The 21,946-nt window shown below is 44.4% G+C and overlaps 1 protein-coding gene across 1 annotated transcript; it reads right to left on the reverse strand.

The window, feature by feature from the left end:
- Positions 1–5,116: 5,116 nt before the first annotated feature.
- Positions 5,117–18,160, reverse strand: Rab19 (RAB19, member RAS oncogene family). Its single transcript, XM_076860165.1, has 3 exons — positions 17,960–18,160; positions 14,305–14,488; positions 5,117–5,385 (listed from the first exon to the last, which is right to left on the reverse strand). Exons 1-3 carry the CDS (start codon positions 18,158–18,160, stop codon positions 5,117–5,119), a joined length of 654 nt encoding a protein of 217 aa, XP_076716280.1.
- Between the last annotated feature and the right edge of the window lie 3,786 nt (positions 18,161–21,946).

Genomic DNA, 21,946 nt, shown 5'->3' on the forward strand with positions numbered 1-21,946 from the left:
AAAAAAAAGTTGGCTGTTTTGTGTAATGAGCTATTTCAAAATATGCAGGTATCAGAAAATAATATGTTCCTTTCATTGACTCTCTCATTAGTTCCTCAGCCACATTTCTGTGAGTATAGATTCACTGAGAAAGTGACACCTTCTTAAGTCATCTCGTCTGCTGAGAAATGTTTGGGAGACACAGGGGAAGCTTACTGGCTGACACCATCCAGTTATTCTCCTGTGGGTAGAATCTGCAGGACTGACTGACTCTAGGCTGCCTTGGTCAGCAAAAGGCACTGTGGCTTTCCTGGTACCCTGTGCTTGTAGTGGAGCCTGCTTCATTTCCCAAGTAAGTCACTTACAAGTCACCACATGATTGGTTTTTGGTTTTGTTTTTGTTTTGTACCAGGGATTGAACTCAGGAGCACTTGGCCATTGAGCCACATCCCCAACCCTATTTTGAATTTTTATTTAGAGACAGGGATCTCGCTGAGTTGCTTAGTGCCTTGCCATTGCTGAGGCTGGCTTTGAACTCATGATCCTCCCGCCTCAGGCTCTTGAGCTACTGGGATTACAGGCATGCACCCCTGCACCCAGCTCATAATTGACATTTTGAAGGAATATTTTTCTTCATAATTACTTTGTAAGTTTATTTTTCTTTTTTTTTCAGGACTAAGTATCATGCTTTGTGCATGCTAGGCAGCAAGTGCTCTGCTACTGAGCTAAACCCCCCAGGGCCCTGTGAAGGTTTTCTTTTTTTTTTTTTAAATGATGTGGTGGATAAACACCTGTAATCCCAAGCAACCTGGAAGGCTGAAGCAGGAGGATCACAAGTTCAAGGCCAGCCTCTGCAACTAAGGGATCCTGTCTCAAAAAATAAAAATGGCCTGGAGGTGCAGCTCAGGTGTAGAGTGTGTGCTTAGTATGAGTGAGGCCTTTGGTTTCATTCCCAGCGGCACAAAAAGAAAAGAAATGGAATGGAAACTATCCTTAAAAATACAGTCACATTTGCAGGGGGCTGGGCAGTGCTGGGGATAGGCCTCATACCTGCTAGGCAAGTTTTCTACCACTGAGTTACACCCCCAGCCCAATTTATATTCTTATATAAAAAATAGTACCTTCAAAAACTAGTTAAGAGGATTCATTGAGGGGTTGGGGATATAGATCAGTTGGTGAGTGCTTGTCTCTCATGCATAGCGCCCTGGGTTTGCTCCCTAGCACCAAAATAAGTAAATTAATTAATTAAGAAAATGATTTATTGGATTAGTATGCTACAGTGCTGGGCACATACTAATTGCTCTATTGTTTTTGGGGTGAGGCATTTGAGATTTATCTTGGCTATTTGAGTACAGTTATTAACTGTAGTCACCCTGCTGTGCAAAAACTTGATTCTTGCTGGGCACAGTGGCGCACCCCTGTAATCCCAGTGACTCAGTAAGCTGAGTCAGGAAGATTACAAGTTCCAGGTCAGACTCAGCAACTTGAGGCCCTAAGCAATGTAGACTGTGTCTAAAAAGTTAAAAGGGTGTGTGGGCAGCTGGGTATACAGTTAAGTGATAAAACTCCTCCCTCTCCCCAAATCCAAAAAACTAGATTTGAATTCCTCCTGTCTAAATGAAACTTTGTACCCTTTACTACATTATTATTTTTGGTACTGAACCCAGAGGTGCTTTTCTGTGCTATATTCATAGCCCTTTTAAAATTTTTTTTTCCAGAAGGTCTGGCTAAGTTGCTAAGGGCTCACATTTACACATATCAATGAGTTTGTGTTATATTTGTCTTCCTGTGCCTTGCTTATTTCTCTTAGTGTAAACTCTACCAGGTCCATCCATGCTGTTGCAAATGGCAGGATCTCATGAACCTTCCTTCTGAAAGAACCCTGACTCAGAACTTGATATTTCCCGCCATGATTCTTTCATTGGCAGTTTGAGGGGTGGCACCAACCAGGGCCTTCTTAAAGAAGGCTGGGCATAGGCAGGGTTTCTTCCATGGGAAAATACTGCTGTCTCTAACAGAAGTTAAACAAGTTTTTTGTGTTTTTTTTTTTTTTTTTTGCATTTTCAGGTAACATGATTTTTTCAAGAATTCCTTTGTGTTATATTTGTGCCGAGGTATGGGAAAGAAAAGGGTTTTATTCTCAAGGGACTAGTAGAATATGGGAGAAAATGTACCCCTTTTCCCCTTGGTGGTGTAACCAAAAATATCAAGTATGTCTAGGGACCAGGGTTCAGCTCTGGCCCCCTTCTCTGATGTCTGATGAGCAATCGTGAAGATTATTTCACATTGACTTTGTCTTGCTTTATACTTTCAAAAGATTTTCACAGCCATCCCCTTTTTTGTGCCTCAAGAAAGTTTGAGAGTTCATGGTCTAGAATGCAGTTTAGTGGCAGAGCGCATGCTTAGCATGCATGTGCTCAGTCCCCAGCACTGCAAAATTCAAAAACAAAACAGTGAAGCAACCACATGGAATCCAAAGAGGATCACGTAATCAAGGACAGCTGTGGCTCAAGCCCAGGGCTGGGGTCACCTGCTCAGCATAATCACCATTTACCAGGCTAGGTCAGTCCTGAAGGGTGGAACAGAGCTGCCAAGAGCTGTCTGAGCTTCTAGACTGAACACGGGTGGTGCAGGGCATGTGCACACCAATGTATGCACCTGAGTACAGGAGGCCCCTGTTTGCCACTGACTGAGGAAGACAGTCTTTTAACTGGGTAGGAAGAATTTGGCAGTGGATGGGGGCTGAGGTAACTCAGACCTTTAATACAAATTCTTACTTTTCTCTGGAAACTGGGAGATTGGCAGGTGTTCTCAAAGCTTCCCCTTTGTGAACAAAGGTGGAGGAGGGAATGAGAAGGGTGCTGATGGGAGGGGCTGCAACTCCAGCAAAAATGAGGTCATGTGGGGGCTGGGGTCATGGCTCAGTGGTAGAGTGCTTGCCTTGCATGTGTGAGGCACTGGGTTTGATTCTCGACACCTCATATAAATAAATAAATAAAACAAAGGTCAAGGTTGGTCAACAGCCGAAAAAATGAGGTCCAGAACTTCTGCGGGGTTTAGCATAACTGCTCAGGTGCTTAAGTGGGGTATGGAGCCCTCCCATCACCCAAGACCGGATATGAAGGATGCCTGTGGATATATGTCTCCCAGGCTGGAAGGACAGCTGTCCTAGAGGGTGGCTTCAGGGGTTCCTAGAAGACTGCCCTTTCCCCCCTTAACTTCCAAGGAGCTGAAAGTCCTGGCTGAACCCCAATTCAGGGGCCCTTGTCCACTGAGCCAGGTCCCCAGCCTCACTGAGTTAACAGCTTGCTTTTGCTGAGGCTGGCTTTGAACTCCTGTCTCAGCCTCCCAAGCTGCTGTGTACACCTGCACAATTCAGGGGTTTATCTCTGGGTTTGTGTGATTATGCTGGGACCTCAGGCTATCACTGACCTATGGAGGAAAGCTCCTATAGAGATTGGGGTCCCTGCTGTGTTCCACAGCAGCTGGCAACCAGAGGCACCTTTGACAAATCATTTATTTTGGGACACATATTGAACAGATTGGCTGAACTAGGAATGGAGGTGCTCAATGGGAGGAGTGAAGACTTGCAAGACACAAAGTTTCTAAAAGGTACCTTAAGTGAGAAAAGGAAGTGCTTGGTGTTTTGGAAGGCAGAACTGGGGGAAGGCACTGCCCTTCTCTTAGGGGATTTAGTATGTTGGTGAATCCTGAAGGTCAGAATTTAAGACTGAACTCCTAGGGACCAGGAAATGTCTAAGGGATCTAGAGGACACCTTGGGGGCTGCAGTGGGCTGTTGGGAGGAAGAAAGGTGGCCTTAAACACTGACTTCTGGGCTGAGAGTGAGCTGGGTGGTATTTGGGGGTACATGCTGCTCCACCACCATCTGTACCAAAAGGTTTAGCCTTTTAAACACGAAGCTGATACACTCGGAGCAGAGCAGGGAAAGGAAGGGATGGCGAGCGACTTCTGGGAGAAAGGATATGGGACGTCCCAGGTGGGTACATCTTCTCTGTAGCACTGAGTCAAAACCAAGAGCGTGTTCCTTTCCGGTGCCTTCTCATCGTTTCTGACCCTCACAGGCGACTCTGCAACTGACAGCTGCAGTCATCAGCAGAGACGGGTGCCTCTGCCAGGTGAACAGCCATTGCTCCCTGGGGTATCAGACACTTGAGGTTGAGGGGCCCTGGCCTACTGCCTGCTCTGGAATCCCCTGCTGCCTGGATCCTGCCTGGCCAACCTTATGTGTTTAGTTCTGAAAGCAAGGATCTATTCCCCCACCAGCTCCAAGGATCCAGCTGCTCTCAGACCACATCTTAGAGAAGAAGTAATACAACACTAGTTTTATAATCCTCTATGAGCCAATTTAATTTCAATTCAGAATTGGTTTTTCTTTTAATATATATATTTTTTAGTTGTCAATGGACCTTTATTTTCTTTATGCGGTGCTGAGAATCTAGTCCCTCACACATGCTAGGGCAAGCGCTCTGCCACTGAGCCACAGCCCAGCCCCAGAATTGATTTCTGATCCAGTAGATGTTTTAGAAATTCTAGGCATCCCTCATATCCTTATGGTTGAAAAAGTGCCCCATCAGCCCAACCCAGACCAAGTGGGACTCGATTCCATCTCCCTCAGGTGGGTGGTTCCTGGCAGTTCTGCAAGACACTGTTGATTGTATTTAGGTAACAGGACTTGCTCCCCAGTGCAGACCTGAGGGGTGAATGTTGGGGGAAACAGGTCAACAGCATTTTGGTTTTTTCATGGCAGGCTTTCTCCCATTTCCCTGCCCGAGCCGTAGAATGTTCCAAACATCCTCTCCCGTTTTTCCTTCCCTATTTTCAAGTTGAGAAGCGAAATCCAGGGGAAAACAGTTGACCTGGTGGGATGGGGGTGGGGCAGAAAAGAAGGGAAATGCAAACCTTGACCTTCCCCTGTATAAGTTTTACTAGGAGTTAAGAAAGATGATGCTGTTCCCTTTCCTTGGAGTCTGCGGTGTGAGTCAAGGCAGAAGTGCTGTTCCTTCAGGCTGGAGGGATCAGGGGTCAGTGGCAAGGCTGCATTTGTCCTGCAGTGCTACAAAGGGGACACTGGGTATCTGACTGCCTCTGCTTTCCAAATTGGCCTCACCCATGTATTCAGCAGGTGCAGTGGCTCTTCTCACTCGGACCCTGGGCTATAAGAACTGGACTGGAGTCTGTGGGCAGACTGTGCAGGCCGCCCTCCCCATACAGGTGCAGGCTGTTTCGGGCAATCAGCTCCTTGGCCATCAGCACGAAGACTTCATCTATGTTCTTGGACTCCTTGGCGGATGTCTCCAAAACTGCCAGGAGGCCGTACTTCTCAGCCAGTGTGCAGGCGTCCTCGAACAGGACGTGCCGCTTTTCCCACAAGTCACATTTGTTTCCTGAAAGTGAAAGAGAAGCAGACATTCCATTGAGAATCTCACCTGTCTCCCCACAGCCTCACAAGAGGTAGCCAAGTGCTCTACCATGAAGCTATGTCCACAGTCCTCAAAGTGAGCTTTAAAAAGAACATTTGACTTCAGCAATTGCACACCCATTCACAAATTGCTAACTGAGGGTGAATGTACTGCGGGGGGGGAAACCACAGGTGGGTGCAAGTGGAACCACTCTCTCCAGATAGTGTGGTAGGGGTGGCACACCCTGTAATCCCAGTGACTCTGGATTGCAAATTCAAAACCTGCCTCAGCAACTTAGTGAGGCACTAAGCAACTTAGTGAGACTCAAAAAAAGATAAGAAGGGCTGGGGATGTTGCTCAGTGGTTAAGCCCCCCAAGATTCAATCCCCTGTACCAAAAAAAAAAAAAAAAAAAAAAAGGTGGGTGGGCACAGGCAGGAGGAGTGTGTATTACTGGCTGGAATAGGTGGAGCTGTCCTTCCTCCCTGACAGGGAACAAAATAAACCAGAGTGCCTCTCAGACTAACCTGTTCCTTCAAATCTTGATCCTCTTTTCACTAATTTTCCCCCAAACTACAAAGTGTTGGATGCTGTGAGGTGGGCCCCATCTGGTTGGGGAGATGGTGATCAGGATTTGTTGGGTTGGAGGTGCACACTGAAGGACTTTTTTTAAGCTATAATTTTACATACAATAGCATGAACAACCTTTCAGCATACAGTTCAGAGTTTTGTCAGACTGTATCCACCTCTGTAAGCACCAGCGCCTGCAGGATGTGGAGCATTTACCTTACCCAAGGGAGTTCCATGACAGGCTTTGGAAGTGAGAGCTAGGATGGCCCATAAAAGGAAAAATACCCTGGCTCTTCTCTTCAATGCATATGCTTATCAAATTATCTGACTTATTTCTGTGAGGAATGTGGAAGTAAAATTGTTTTCCCACAGGACTTATTCCACCAGACATCAAGATTTATCACAGCTGTGCTGGGGTTGTGGCTCAGTGGCAGAGCACTTGCCTAGCATGTGTGAGGCACTGGGTTTGAGCCTCAGCATCACATAAAAATAAATAAAATAAAGGTATTGTGTCCAAGATCACAAGTTCCAGGCCAACCTGGGTGACTTAGTGAAACCCTATATCAAAATAAAAAGGGCTGGGGATGTAGCTCAGTGGTAGAGTGCCCATGGGTTCAACTTCCAGTACCACAAAGAAAGAAAAAAGATTTATTACAATATTATTTTTTTTATCTAAATAAAATATAAAACAGGGCTGGGGGTGTGGCTCAGTGACAGAGCACTTGCCTAAAATGTGAGAAGCTTTGAATTCAATTGCCAGCACGCCATAAGAGATACAAGCTGAATGCAATTCCGATCAAAATCTCAATGGACTTCCTCATAGAAATAGAAAAAGCAATCATGAAATTCATCTGGAAAAATAAGAGACCCAGAATAGCTAAAGCAATTCTAAGCAGGAAGAATGAAACAGGTGGTATCGCTATACCAGACCTTACACTATACTACAGAGCAATAGTAACAAAAACAATATGGTACTGGCACCAAAACAGGCGGGTAGACCAGTGGTACTGAATAGAGGACACAGAGACTAACCCACAAAATTACAACTACCTTATATTAGACAAAGGTGCCAAAACCATGCATTGGAGAAAGGATAGCATCTTCAACAAATGATGCTGGGAAAACTGGAAATCCATATGCAACAAAATGAAATTGAATCCCTATCTCTCACCATGCACAAAAGTTAACTCAAAATGGATCAAGGATCTAGGGATTAAACCAGAGACTCTGCATCTAATAGAAGAAAAAGTAGGCCCTAATCTCCATCACGTGGGGCTAGGCTCCAAATTCCTTAATAAGACGCCTATAGCACAAGAATTAACAAATGGGATGGATTCAAACTAAAAAGTTTTTTCTCAGAGAAATAATATGTGAGGTGAATAGGGAGCCTACAAATTTTTACCCCTCATACATCAGATACCAGCCCTAATCTCAATAAAGATATACAAAGAACTCAAAAAGCTAAACACCAAAAAAAACAAATAACCCAATCAACAAATGGGCCAAGGACCTGAACAGACACTTCTCAGAAGAGAATATACAATCAATCAACAAATATACAAAAAAAATGCTCATCATCTCTAGCAATCAGATAATTGCAAATTAAAACTATTCTAAGATACCATCTCACTCCAGTAAGAATGGCAGCCATGATGAAGACAAACAACAACAAGTGCTGGTGAGGATGCGGGGAAAAAAGGTACACTTATACATTGCTGGTGGGACTGCAAATTGGTGCAGTCAATTTGGAAAGTAGTATGGAGATTCCTTGGAAAGCTGGGAATGGAACCACCATTTGACCCAGCTATTTCTCTATACCCAAAGGACCTAAAAACAGCATACTACAGGGACACAGCCACATCAATGTTTATAGCAGCACAATTCACAATAGCTAAACTGTAGAGCCAACCTAGATGCCCTTCAATGGATGAATGAATTTTAAAAATGTGGCATGTATACACAATGGAATATTACTCAGCACTAAAAAATAATAAGATCATGGCATTTGCAGGGAAATGGATGGCATTAGAGCAGATTATGTTAAGTGAAGTTAAGCAGTCCCCAAAAAAACAAATGCTGAATGTCTTCTCTGATATAAGGGGAGTGACTCAAAATAGGGTAGGGAAGAAGACTACCTCTACATAGGGAAGAGGGGTGGAAAAGAAAAGGAAGGAGAAGGGGAATTGCAAAACACATGTATGAAGATGTGAGGGGAAAAAAAAAGAAAAAAGCGTTACCTTAGATTAGGCAGAGAGAAGTGATGGGAGGGGAGGGGAGGGGATGGGGGGATAGGAAGGATAGTAGAATGAAACAGACATTATTGGGATAGTAGAATGAAACAGACGTTATTGTTACTGTGTGTATATATATGACTGCATGACCAATATGATTCTGCAACCTGTACACTCATAAAAATGAGAAATTATATCCCATCTTATTCAAATGTATGATATGTCAAGGTCAATGTACTGTCATGTGTAACTAATTAAAACAAACAAAAAAATTACAGAGATAGATAGATTGGCTTTTTTCACTCAGCATAATTCTCTTTTTTTATTATTATTATTATTATTATTTTTTTGTACCAGGGATTGAATTCAGGAGCACTGGGCCACTGAGCCACATCCCCAGCCCTGTTTTATATTTTATTTAGAGACAAGGTCTCACTAAGTTGCTTACTACCTTGCTTTTGCTGAGGCTGGCTTTGAACTTGATCCTGCCTCAGCCTCCCAAGCTGCTGGAATTACAGGTGTGCACCACCATGCCCAGCAACATAATTCCTTTGAGATCCATCTAGGTTGTTGCATGCATTGGTAGTTCATTTGCCCATTTTCAATGTAATAGTAATGGTTTTTATTGCTTAGTAGTATTCCAAACACAAACTGTTTCATCATCTATTTATTTTAGTTGCTTTTGTTTTTTGTTTTGTATTTTGGAAGTTTGTTTTATTGTTTATTTGTTTTTGTACCAGGGATTAAACTCAGGGCTCACGCTCACTTAACCACTGAGCCATATCCACAGCCTTGTGTGTGTGTGTGTGTGTGTGTGTGTGTGTGTGTGTGTGTTGCTGGAGTTTGAACCCAGGACCTTGTGCATGCGAGGCAAACATGCTACCAACTATATCCCCAACCCTCACAGCTCTTTTTTTGTATTTTATTTAGAGACAGAGTCTCACTGAGTTGCTTAGTGCCTCACTTTTGCTGAGGCTGGCTTTGAACTTGAGATCCTCTTGCTGAGCTCAGCCTCCCAACCGAAGGGATTAACAGGCATGTGCCACTGCATTAGGCCTCCATAGACTTTTGAGGGGCACTTAAGATCTAACTGTTGCCTAGTATGTTGATGCAAAGGATTATTATATAAATCATGCAAAAGAATAAATCACACCTGCATGCCACAAAGAGGATGAATCTCGTGAACAATATTGAGGGGAAGACATTCTGTATGATTCTGATATAAATTTTATATTGATATAAAATTTAAAGGCAATAGCAAAACAAAACTGCAGTATTTAGGGATATGGATTCAGGAATTAAAATGATAAAGAGAAGCAATGGTTGTCATGAAAGTTACGTTTGCTCACCTTCTGGGGAGAAGAAAAGGGGAATAAGTGGGGGGCATGAAGTCCAGCTGGGGGAGTCTGTCTGGCAATGTTCTCTTTCTACTAGGAAATAACACCCACCTTTTATTGAGTGCTTAGCACTGAACTAAGTGATTTGTAACTGTTGACTAATTTAATCATTCTTTTTAAATTTAATTATAGATGGACAGAATGCTTTTATTTGTTCATTTTTATGTGGTGCTAAGGATCGAATCCAGTGCCTCACACATGCTAGGCAAGTGCTCTACCACTGAGCTACAGCCCCAGCCTAATTTAGTCTTTTTAATGTAACAAAACCTTTATAGCAGGTTCTTGAATGTGAGTTTTATAGCTGAGGAAGTAGAATTCAGAGTAAGAAGCCCAAGTTCCAACAGATAGGACAGAGAGGGAAACTGAAACTCACATCTGGTCCCAAAGTCCAGGCACAAAGGCATAAATGTGGCCTCAATCAGAGCTTTCAAGAACCCTGACTGACTGGGTCTCCTCAGCTGTTGAAGAATAGTCATAAAGGGGCTGAGCTCACCAGTGGCTCTGAGAAGCAATGCTCTGGCTCCAATCTTGCTGCACTTGTAAGTAATAGAGCTAAGTTACCTGCCTGGACACTTATCCTCCATTCCCTTCTCTGGGAAATGTGGACTGTAGTCTCCACTGTTAGGGTTGTGGTGAGGATTCATGGAATAACCCAGGAGAGAACTTAGACCAGAGCCTTCTAAGTGTTTTATGAGTGTCACCTGTCTTCCTAGCACTGTCCTGTCCTCACCCCTGGGGGCCATTGCTCATAGGAAGCAGTTGTTGTGCAGCTTGCTAAGTGATTTTTATCTGTTGCCTAATTTAATCTGGAAACCCTGGTGAGCTGCCCACTTGGTGGTTTGCAGAAATGTTTGTTGAAGAAGACATATGGGCTCTTTCCAGGTGCATTTTTATCTTCATGACTCTGAACTTTGTCACTCTAAGTGCCCTATCAGAAGTCATAAGTTCTGGTCCTGAAGGGGAACTTTGAGAAGAGAGGTGGCCTCTCACTCCTTTCCAGAACAGATGAGGACACTCTATGCAGAAGTCCCCTCCCTGGTCCATGGATGTGGGAAAGGACACATTCCAAAAAGAGGGAACTGAATGTGGGGGGCATTCCCTTTGGCAGCAGACTGTGGAATCAGGTTCTGGGTTTGAGGCAGCAAGCAAGGGCAAGCAGTCCAGGCTTTAGTTATTCAGTGAGGAGAAGCAGAATGAGTTAAGCAGCAACACTATCCTCAAATCTGGACATGAGACAGGCCAGAGTGGGAGTCAGGACATAGCTGGGAGTGTACTCAGTGGTAGAGCATTTGTCTAGCCTGCTGGAGGCCCTGGGTTCTATCCCTAGCACCCCAAAACAAAACAAACAAAAAGAAAAACTCCAGCAAAGACCTAAGGAATAAAGGTTGTGAAATGCAAATCCTTTCTGGACTCATGAAAGTAATAAATCTGTACCCACAATATGCCAATGACCTCTTCAAGGCAACAGCCCATCCACAAATGGGTTTTGTGTCCTTTGACCTTCTCTTCCCCTGGGGTCCAGTCACTAGGTCTGGCTGGGCTCTCTATTCCAGGCCAGCTTATCTTAGGCTGGCCTGGACCATGCTTTGCCATGAAAGGAGGAGTAGAGCAACAGGATTCTCTCCTAAGGAAGTGAGACTGAAGATATTGAGAGGATGGGCATTTTTAGTAGAGCAGGCCTGGGAGGATGCTTTGAGGGAATCCATGAGGGACTGTTGAGCTGTGAAAGAATGTGTTTGGCCCAGGTTATCCCATGTGTAAGAACCAGCTCTGAGTCAGAGAACACAGCTGCATGTAGAGGGCAAGGGGCTGGTTTACAGGGCAAGGGGAGGGTGGGCCCAGAGCCTAGACCTTGGTCCAGTCCTGAGAATCAGATCCTCAGCCTCTTACTTTTTTTTTTTTTTTTTTTTTTTTGGGGGGGGGGTGGTACCAGGGATTGAACTCAGGGGCACTCAACCACTAAGCCACATCCCTAGCCCTATTTAGAAACAGGGTCTCATAGAGTTGCTTAGGGCCTTGCTAAATTACTGAGGCTGGCTTTGAACTCGTGTTCTCCTGTCTCAGCCTCCTGAGTTGCTGGGATTACAGGTGTGCACTACTGAGCCTGGCAGCCTCTTGCTTTTTGGTGGCCTAATTCTACTATGGTTTTAGCCCTAGCAGGGCTTAACTGCTTGGCTTTTCCCATGCATTTTGACCTTTTACATAGGCCATTGTTATTGTTATTGTTATTTATGGTGCTGGGGATCCCTGCTGTTATTAATTAAAAATTTTTTGGTACTGGGGATTGAATCCAAAGGCACTGTACCACTGAGCTAAATTTCCAGACCTTTTTTATATTTTTATTTTGAGATAGGGTCTTGCTAAGTTGCCAAGGGCCTTGCTGAGGTTGGGCTCAAACTTGGAATCCTTCTGCCTTAGCCTTCAGAGCCACTGGAATTACAGGGTGTGCACTCGGCAAGGCCCCTGTTATTTGGGGACCATAGATAAGTTAGTTCCTTCAAACAAATGAACATTCTAGAAACAAATCCTACTCTTTATTAAGCGCTTACTATGTGCCATAGCATTGTACTCTTTCTCTCTTTTTTTTTCTTACTGGGAATTAAACTCAGGGCCTTGAGTATGCTAGTCAAGTACTTTACCACTGAGCGACACCCCCAGCCCTTTCTTGAATTTTATTTTGAGATAGAATCTCACTAAGTCACCCAGGCTGGTCTCCAACTTGGAATGCTCCTGCTTCAGCCTCCTGAAAAGCTGGCATTACAGGTGTGCATCATCATGCCCAACTCATTAAATTTTTATTTTATTTTATTTTTGTTCTAGGAATTGAATCCAGGGTGCTTTACCACTAATTGACTTTCTCCAGCTCATATTATTATTAATTAAAAAAATTTTTTTTAGTTGTCAATGGACCTTTATTTATTTATATGTGGTGCTGAGAATCGAACCCAGTGCCTCACACATGCTAGGCAAGTGTTCTACCACTGAGCAACAACCCCAGCCCCAATTTTTGAGATATGGTATCACTAAGTTGCTGAGATCTTCCTGCCTCAGCTTCCCATTGGTTCATTAAATCTTTACAATACTACTAAGTCTTTTTTTTTGTGTGTGTGTGGTGCTAGGGATTGAACCAAGGCCTTGTGCATGCAAGGAAGCACTCTACCAACTGAGCTATATCCCCAACCCCACTACCAAGTCTTATCCTATCAATACTATTCGTCCTATCATATAGATGAGCATACCATATCTCAGAGATAACTCGCCACAGGGTTAGGATACACTAGACAGGTCCTGCACTAGCCATTACACCTGGGATGGTTAGCTCTTTCTCAGTCCCATAGCTAGCTATCTTTGCAAGTTTTAGCTGTGCTTTACACACTGTAACAGGCATTTGAGTCACCCCAGGATCTTGTTAAGATGAAGATTGACTCAGCAGGTCTCCGGTAGAGCCTGAGATCTTCTTACCCTGAGAGCAAACTCCCAAGTGATGCTGCTGGTATACAGACCAGACTTCTAGCCTAAACTTAAAACTTAGCAATCTAAAACTAAACCTAAAACTAAAACTTAGCAACCACTTGGTAAACAGTAGTATTTCTAGGAGGGAGGAAAAGTCAACTCGGCTTGCAATACTCAAGTAGCAGAGAAATGCTTTTCTAAAAGTACAATAGGACTGCCCATATTTCAAAGCAGGAAGCTTTCATTGTGTAACTGAAATTTCACTTAATTTTCATGATGGTTTGTGGTTAAGATTGGTCTAGGATTTTTTTTTTTTTTTTGGGGGGGGGAGGGTCGGGATTGAACTCAGAGGCTCCTTACCACTGAGCCACATCCCCAGCCCTTTTTATTTTTTTTTTTATTTTGAGATATGCTTAGGGCCTGGCTAAATTGCTGAGTTTGGCTTTGAACTTGTGATCCCCTGCCTGGGCCTCCTAAATTGCTGGGATTACGGGCTTGGGCACGTATGGATAGTTTAGGGTCTTTTTTTTTTTGGAGGGGGGTATCGGGGACTGAACTTAGGGGCCCTTGACCATTGAGCCACTTCTCTAGCCCTATTTTATATTTTGTTTAGAGACAGAGTCTCACTCAGTTGCTTAGTGCCTCGCTGTTGCTGAGGCTGGCTTTGAAATCCCAATCTTCCAGTCTCAGCCTCTGGAGCCGCTGGAATTACGGGCTTGCACCACCGCGCGCGGCTGTTTCAGGGTCTTAAAGAATATAGATAATCATTCAATGAAGTCATTCAATAGCGAGGCACATTCATCTGAGTGACGTCCTGGGGATTTGGCACCACCTGTCTGTTAACTTCAGACTCCAGTAGTACTACCTGTGCAGTCCACACAGCACCTGTGCGCGCGATACGCTGGGGTCTCCCCGCCCACCCCAGATCCACCCAATGAGAGCTCGGGGGCGGGGTGGCGAAATCTGTCGCGTGCCAGCCCCCGCTGGAGCCGGAGCCCCAGACCTTGCGCACCGCAGGCGTGCGCTCTGGCGCTGAGCTGCGTCCCCAGCCTAGAAATCTGTACCTTTAACAAGTTCGCACCATGTCACTCTCATGCTCAAATGAATCTATTGGGAAGTTCTGGGCCAGGTAGTTTTTAGGTCCCGTCCACCGCTGTCACGACCTACCGCCTGCCCTGGGAAACTCGCGACACGCTGGGCGGCCGCAGAGGGGGCTGGTCAAGAAAACAGTGAGCCTCACGGGGAACGCCGTACCGATCAGCATGATGACCAAGTTCGCCGCTCCGTACTTCTCGATCTCGTGAATCCAGTGAGGGACCGACTCGAACGTGGACAGCCGCGTGAGGTCGTAGGCGATGATGGCTGCGTGGGCGCTGCGGTAGTAGCTCTGGGTGATGGTGCGGAAGCGCTCCTGGCCCGCGGTGTCCCACACCTGCATCTGCAGAAGGACAGAAGAAGGGTCTTCAGGCGTCCGGCCACACGCGACCTCTTTCCCCGAGGAACTCGAACGCAGTGTCCTGGGTCTCACTCACTTTCCCTGCAGGGCTGGACGGGGAATCAGTTTTAGTTGTTCCCCGGGTGACTTGGACCGAGGTGCTTTCAGGACTGCCTGTCACCACCTACAGGATGCTTCCCTGAGAAGCAGAGCATTTGTTCTTTTGACTTCTCACCTCAATGTCCTGAAGTCCAGATTTTGGGGTTATCTTTTGAGCCTGCCCATTGATGGGGGGTGGCATTGGTTGAACTTTTTTTAATGAATTAATTTAAATTATTATTATTATTTGGTACTGGGGATTGAATCTAGGGTGTTTTTCTTTTTTTCTTTTTCTTTTTTAACCACTGAACCACATTCCCAGCCCCTCTCTCTCTCTCTCTCTCTCTCTCTCTCTTTCTTAATTTGGAGACGGGGTCTCACTAAGTTGCTAAGACTTGCCTTGAACCTGATCCTCCTGCCTCAGCCTCCCCAGTTGCTGGGATTACAGTCATGCACCAATCTGCCCAGCTATCTCTTTGGTATCATCTAGTAGCCAGACCATATTAACAATTTCCTGATGATTTCCAAAATATCCATCCCCTGGCCACCAGGGGTTGAACCCAGCATCCCCCACATGCTAGGCAAGTGCTTAGCACAGAGGTAAATCTCCAGCCCTTTTATTTTTGAGATGAGGCTCCACAAATTGCCCAAGCTGGCCTCAAAGTTGTAATCTTATTCCTTCAGCCTCTCAAGTAGCTGGAATTAGAAGTTCAATTTTTTATTTTATTTTTTTCCTATACTGGGATTGAATTCAGGGATGCTCTACCACTGACATACAACCTTAGCTCACTGTGTTATTTTTTACTTTTAGACAAGGTCTTGCTAAATTTTGCAAGATGACCTTGAACTTGTGATCATTCTGTCTTAGCCTCTGGAATTGCTAGGATTACAGGTTTGCACCACCACATTCAACCCAATTTTTTTTTTTTTTTTTTTTTTGTGGTGCTAGGGATTGAACCCAGGGCCTGTGCATGCAAGGCAAGCACTCTACCAACTGAGCTATATCCCCAGCAGCCCAAATACCTTTTTACAATTGTTTTTATTTCATCAAGATCTCAAATAGGACTGGGGTTGTGGTTCAGTGGTAGAGAGCTTGCCTCACATGTGTGAGGAACTGGGTTTGATCCTCGGCAACACATAAAATAAATAAATAAATAAAGATATTTTGTCCACCTACAACTAAAAAAAATATTAAAAATAGAAAAGGGGCTGGGTTGTGGCTCAGTGGTGGAGCAGTTGGCTTGCATGTGTGAAGCACTGGGTTCCATTCTCCGCACCACATAAAAATAAATGAATAAAATAAAGGTCTGTCAACGATTAAAAAATATTAAAAAAAAAATAAAAAAGATACCCAATAAAAACCTATAATACCAGTAGCTTGGGAGGCTGAGGCAGGAGAATTATGAGTTCAAAGCTAGCCTCAGTAATTTATTGAGGCCCTAAGCAACACAGTGAGTCCCTGTCTCTAAATAAAATATAAAAAAGGGCTGGGGAAGTGGCTCAGTATGCTTGGGATCAATCCATGGTTTCAAAAATACCAAAAACAAACAAACAAACAAAAAACAAATAACCCTCAGCAATTTAGACTCTGTCTCCAAATAAAAAATAAAAAGAGCTGGGTATGGTGGCACATGCCTATAATTCCAGTGGCTCCAGAGGCTGAGGCAGGAGGATCTTGAGTTCAAAGCCAGCCTCAGCGAAAGTGAGGTACTAAGCAACTCAGTGAGACCTGTCTCTAAATAAAATACAAAATAGGGCTGGGGAGATGGCTCAGTGGTTGAGTGCCTCTAAGTTCAATCCTTGATACCCAAAAATAAAGAATAAAAAGGACTGGGAATGAAATTCAATGGTAAAGCGCCCCTGGGTTCAATCTCCAGGATGGAAAAAAAATCACAAATAAGATCCATTGATTACATTTCATTAACAGTTTTTTGTTGTTGTTGTTTGTTTGTTTGTTTGAGGTTCTACCCCTGAGCTACATACATCACCAGCCCTTTTTAGTTTTTGAGAGGCCCAGGCTGGCCCTTAACTAAGTGATCCTCTTGCCTCAGCCTCCTGAATCACTAGGATTATAGGCACATCTGGCAAAGCATATTATCTTGCTCTGATTTTTTTTTTTTTTTTTTTTTTTTTTGCAGGGGAATAGGTACCAGGGATTGAACTCAGGGGCACTGGACCACTGAGCCACATCCCCAGTCCTATTTTGTATTTTATTTAGAGACAGGGTCTCACTGAATTGCTTAGTGCCTTGCTTTTGCTGAGGATGGCTTTGAACTCCTGATCCTCTTGCCTCAGCCTCCCAAGCCGCTGGATTACAGGTATGTGCCACTACACCCATCTTGATGTGATTTAAATTTATACTTTGAGAGTGAGGATGGGCATCTATATTTTAATCTATGAACTAATAGTTATAAAGCTTGGAAAATAGTAGGTTTGTCCAGTCTGTGAATTGGCCACTTTTTGTATTTGGTTGTTGGTCTTTTTTCCTAGGTATTTATCAGAGCTCTTTTTGCTGGGAGCCATCAGCCAAGTAGGTATGACAATCTCCTTGCCAGCTTACTCCCATGCTGTCTAGTGGAAGGACTTCTGAAAGGTGACCTTGCTCAAAGAATAGGGCAGTTTAGCATAATAGGAGATTAGGGTGCTCCCCCTTTAGAATAGGGCGTATCCTGCTGCTGAGTTCCTCTTGAGTGCTTAGGGTCAGACAGTATATTTTGGGAGACAGAAGCCCATGCGGAGTGGATTTGGGCAGAGTGTGGATTGGGGCAGAAGTGGATTTGGGCAGAGTGTGGATTGGGGCAGAAGTGGATTTGGGCAGAGAACGTGGATTCCCCCAGAACGTGTTTGTAGACGGCCGGTGTGAGTTCGGGAATAAAGAATTGCTGTTTGAATCTACAAGCTGTGTGGTGGCTCGTGATTTGTGCCCAGCCAGAGACTGCGGCATCTTTTCATATTAATAAAATTAGCAATTTGTCAGTCTCCTACTGCAAATATTTCCTTACAGTTTGTCCTGCATCGTTTGACTTTGCTTATGGTATTTTTTGAGTATGTGGAATTTTTTTGCCCTTTCCTTTGTTTCCTGTATGGCTTCTGCATTCATGCCTTAATTAAAAGGCTCATGTCGGGCTGGGGATGTGGCTCAAGTGGTAGTGCGCTTGCTTGGCATGCGTGCAGCCAGGGTTCCATCCTCAGCACCACATACAAATAAAGATGTTGTGTACGCCGAAAACTAAAAAATAAATATTAAAAAATTCTCTCTCTCTCTCTCTCTCTGAAAAAAAAAAAAGTCTCATGTCCCCCATCCCAGGGGGATATGGGTGAGCTTCATGTGGGAACTCTGACTACAGGAGGCAAAGCAACCCGTGCTCCTCTCACCTTTACTTTCTTGCCGTCGATCTCCAGGGAGCGCACGGTGAAGTCCACCCCGATGGTGTTCTGCTGTGTCTCAGTGTAGACCCCAGATTTGAAATGCTGAACCACACACGTCTTCCCCACATTGGAATCCCCAATGAGGATAACCTTGAACAAATAGTCAAAGTTCTCATCTGCTGCCCTGGCTGAGCTGTAGAACTGCATGACTCTGATCACCTGGAATAGACCTAAGAAAAGAGGGATTCAGTTTCTCTCTAGAGAGCACCCATCAAGCACCAGGCACTGGACACTCAGCAGAAGACAAGACAGAGGGCCATGGTGGTCTTCACAGCCCAAACATTCTCGTGGGCGCGGGATGCTAATGATGGCAATACCAGACTTCCCCACAAGTCCATACCTTCACCATGTGTTGACAGTGCTTTAGGGGTGCCCTCAGAATGACAAGGTACTGCCGTCATTCTCTGGTGGATGGAGAATGCCTGTTCTCCAGATCACAGCATTGAGGAAAGCCTAGTCCAGGAGACAAGGTGCCCATGTGCCATCAGAGAGCAAGATGGCAGAGGAAGTGCCACCAGGAGTGACTTCCCTGCCATTGATCAGGTGGAGGACATGTGTATGTCAGTTTCACTTTGGGGAGAAACCTCCCAACCACCAGAGGACTTCCTGCCCAGGAAGCCTGAGAAGGACTGAGGAGATTTGACTGGGAGTTACTTCAGGGTCAGTTCAGGGAAGAATGATGTGGCCTATTTATTTATTTATTCATTTACTTTGGTATTGGGGATTGAATCCAGGGGTGCTTTACCTCTGAATTACATTCCCAGCCCTTTTTATTTGTTTTTTTGAGACAGGGTATAGCTAAATTGCTTAAGGACTTGCTAAATTGCTGAGGATGGCCTTGAATTTGGAATCCTCCTGTCTCAGTCTCCTGAGTCACTGGGATTACAGGTGTGTGCCACCATGCCCAGCTAACTTCAAAGTGTTTAATGGTAGTGTTTCCCCAAACTAACTGATTATCAGATTTACCTGGGAAGATAATTAAAGCATAGGTATTCCCAGAACCCATCCCAGATCCATTATATACACTTTAAAACTAAAAAAACAAAAACAGAACCATACACATACACACTCCCCAGATGAGTCTGATGACAAGCCAGGTTTGGGGAACACTCGTTAACAGAAGCAATCACCTGAAACTTTATTCTCACCTTTAATATCGCTGTCACTACCTCCTGAAAATGACCCATTGGTCAGCTCTGACTTCTGCGGAGTTCAAACTCATTTCCTTGGGATTTCAGTCTGTCAACCCCAGAGATACCTTTGCTGTGCCAAAACATGTCACATTCCTGTTCCACATGATAGCTCATCAAACACTTGATGCAGAAAGCTATTCCCTCAAGGTAAACAGCCTTTAACTGTCCTTTATGTGATATTGTGTTAGGTCTCCTCATCAGATATCTCATGAAAGTAAATGAAACCTTATCCTATTTGATAATAAAATTTGATGTGCTAAAAAAGTTCCTGCATTGACACTCTTCTTCATTTTCCCCTGATTTATTCTTTTCTCTAACATTATGGAAAAACCAAGTCTAGTTGGGCACATGGCGCATGCCTGTAATCCCAGAGGGTTAGGAGGCTAAGGCAGGAGGATCACAAGTTCAAGGCCAGCCTCAGAAACTTAGTGAGACCCTGCCTCAACAGAAAAAAATAAAATGGGCTGGGGATGTGGCTCAGTGGTTGAGCGCCCTGGGTTCGATCCAAAGTACAAAAAAAAAAAAAAAAAAAAAAAAAAAATCCAAGTCTATATCATCACAAAAATATCCAGTCTGTATGTAAATATATAAAACCCAAGGAATCAAAAAGAGCCATATCTCTCTTGGATGCCTCGGATATCACATAAGGCTAAATGATCCAGTAGACAAAAGGCATACTCAAACCACTTTTTTTTTTTTTTTTTTTAATTTTTTTTATTTCCCTCTGACTTTTCAACTAAGAAAGCCATTCCACTTCCGGGCTCATCACTTGAACTTGAGCTGAAATCTTATTTTCATGTCCCTCCTTCCCTTTCCCCTGTAAGCCCCCAGGGTTTCCACCAAAGCCCTCTGCGACTTAGCCATGTGCTCCACAAGGAGAAACCGAGCCACCCCTTAGCTCACATTCTGCACCTTTACCTTCCTGGCTCACCTGTGGCTTACCTGTCTCCCTCTCTCACCTGTGCTAGCCAGAGGTAATGCTGTCTTCTTCTCCAGGTTTCCTTTGCAGCCCTCGGTGCCCCTTCTTCCTCCTGCCTCGCTGCGTGGTGGGAACTGTAGTTCTGGCCCCAGGTATCAGGTTTTGTGGCCTGAGAAAGTGAAAGGAAAGCAAACACAGTCCCTCCTACCTGCCCCAAGCCACCTCAGTCACAGAGCCCCAGGCGCTAGCAATCATGCTGCCCCTGCTCCTGTTGCTCACTGTCTTTCCTGCACCTGGCATCTGTCATTTCCCCTGCTGTCCCCTGTTTGGCTGGGCTGGGGGTTGTTAGAAGGATACTGAGTCTTAAGTGACTTAATTGCTTTGTCGATTTGAAAAGCTCTTTTTGAGAAGTCCCTGAGAGAGAGGAAGCGAGCAAAGAGGAGGTATGTGTGAAGAAAGAACTGAACAAAAGTCTCATCTCACTCCAAAATTCCACCACACAGTGAAGGTTAATTTCTAGGTATTGGAAAACTGCAAACCTGCAGTTCTGAAGGCTGGTGGTAGATGCGTAGAGCTGAGATGGATTTCTCCTTCTATTCCCCACAGAGTCTAGTATACTAACTGGTTCTAGCATAAGGACTAGGTGATCTGGGAGGCTGAGGTAGGAGGATCTCAAGTTGGAGACCTGCCTCAGGAACTTAATGAGACTCTAAGAAATTTAGTAAGACCCTGTCTCAAAATAAAAATAAAAAAGGGCTGAAAATGTAGCTCTGTGGTAAAACACCTCGGGTTCACTCCCCAGTCCAAATAAAACAACAAAACAAAAAAGCAAACCAAAACCCCCCAGATTTTCTACATGAGGTAGGTATAGGGCTGTATACCTACATATATGTAGGGTAATGTGTATTGCTGTTAAATAGCACCAGGAGCAAAAGAGAATCAGAAACATCCCGATTGATAAAATACTGAAATTGGCATAGTGTTTTCTAGGAAAGAGTCCCAAGTCAACTTGAGAAGGTTGCAACCAGCAGTTTTACAAGAAGAGGTTGAGGGGAAATTCAGAATGTACATAATATAATAATGGTAAATATTGCTTTAGAAAATGTTTGGGTCAGTTGTATGCATGCAGTTGTATATACTGGGAATGAGGTAAAATGTTCTTTCTTGGGCTGGGGATATAGCTCGATAGAGTGCTTGCCTTGCATGCACAAGGCCCAGCACCCCATCCCCCCCAAAAAAATTCTTTCTTTTTTTTCTTGCCCGTGGTGGTGGTGGTGGGGGGGCGGCAGGTATCACTGGGGATTTAACCCAGGAGTGCTCTACTACTGAGCCACAACTCCAGCCCCTTGTTTTCCTTCTCACATTTTTAAAAAATTAGTGCCTTCATACATACATACATACTGATGGGATTTGTTATATATTCCTACATGCACACAATGATAAAACAGCATCATTTGGCCATTATTACTCCTCAGCATTTCCTCCTCTCATTACATCTTCCACCCCTTGTTCCAGCCCTTTTTAAAATTTTTATTTTGAGGGCTGGGGATATAGATCAGTTGAGAGAACGCATGCCTCACATGCATAAGGCCCTGGGTTCAATCCCCAGCGCCACAAAAGAAAAAAAGTATTTTGAGATAGGGTCTCACTAAAGTTTCTGAGGCTGGCCTCAAACTTGGCAATCCTCCTGCCTAAGCCTCCTGAATCGATAGGATTACAGATACCACTATGCTGCTGGCAGGTAGAGCAAGAAAACAAACAAAAAAAGACACTGCTGCTCTGCTCTGTGGGCTGCTGCTGTGTTTCTTTTTCTTTTTTTTT

The sequence above is a fragment of the Callospermophilus lateralis genome, chromosome 1 (assembly GCF_048772815.1).
Source record: "Callospermophilus lateralis isolate mCalLat2 chromosome 1, mCalLat2.hap1, whole genome shotgun sequence".
In the NCBI taxonomy this organism is placed as follows: domain Eukaryota; kingdom Metazoa; phylum Chordata; class Mammalia; order Rodentia; family Sciuridae; genus Callospermophilus; species Callospermophilus lateralis.

Excerpts from the sequence above, each read along its gene's own strand:
- Rab19 (XM_076860165.1), bottom strand. The coding sequence starts at position 18,160 with ATGCAGTTCTACAGCTCAGCCAGGGCAGCAGATGAGAACTTTGACTAT. Across the intron at positions 14,489-17,959 it reads TCGACGGCAAGAAAGTAAAG|ATGCAGGTGTGGGACACCGC; the intron begins GTGAGAGGAGCA and ends GTCCTTCTGCAG. Across the intron at positions 5,386-14,304 it reads CTTGGTCATCATGCTGATCG|GAAACAAATGTGACTTGTGG; the intron begins GTACGGCGTTCC and ends TTTCACTTTCAG.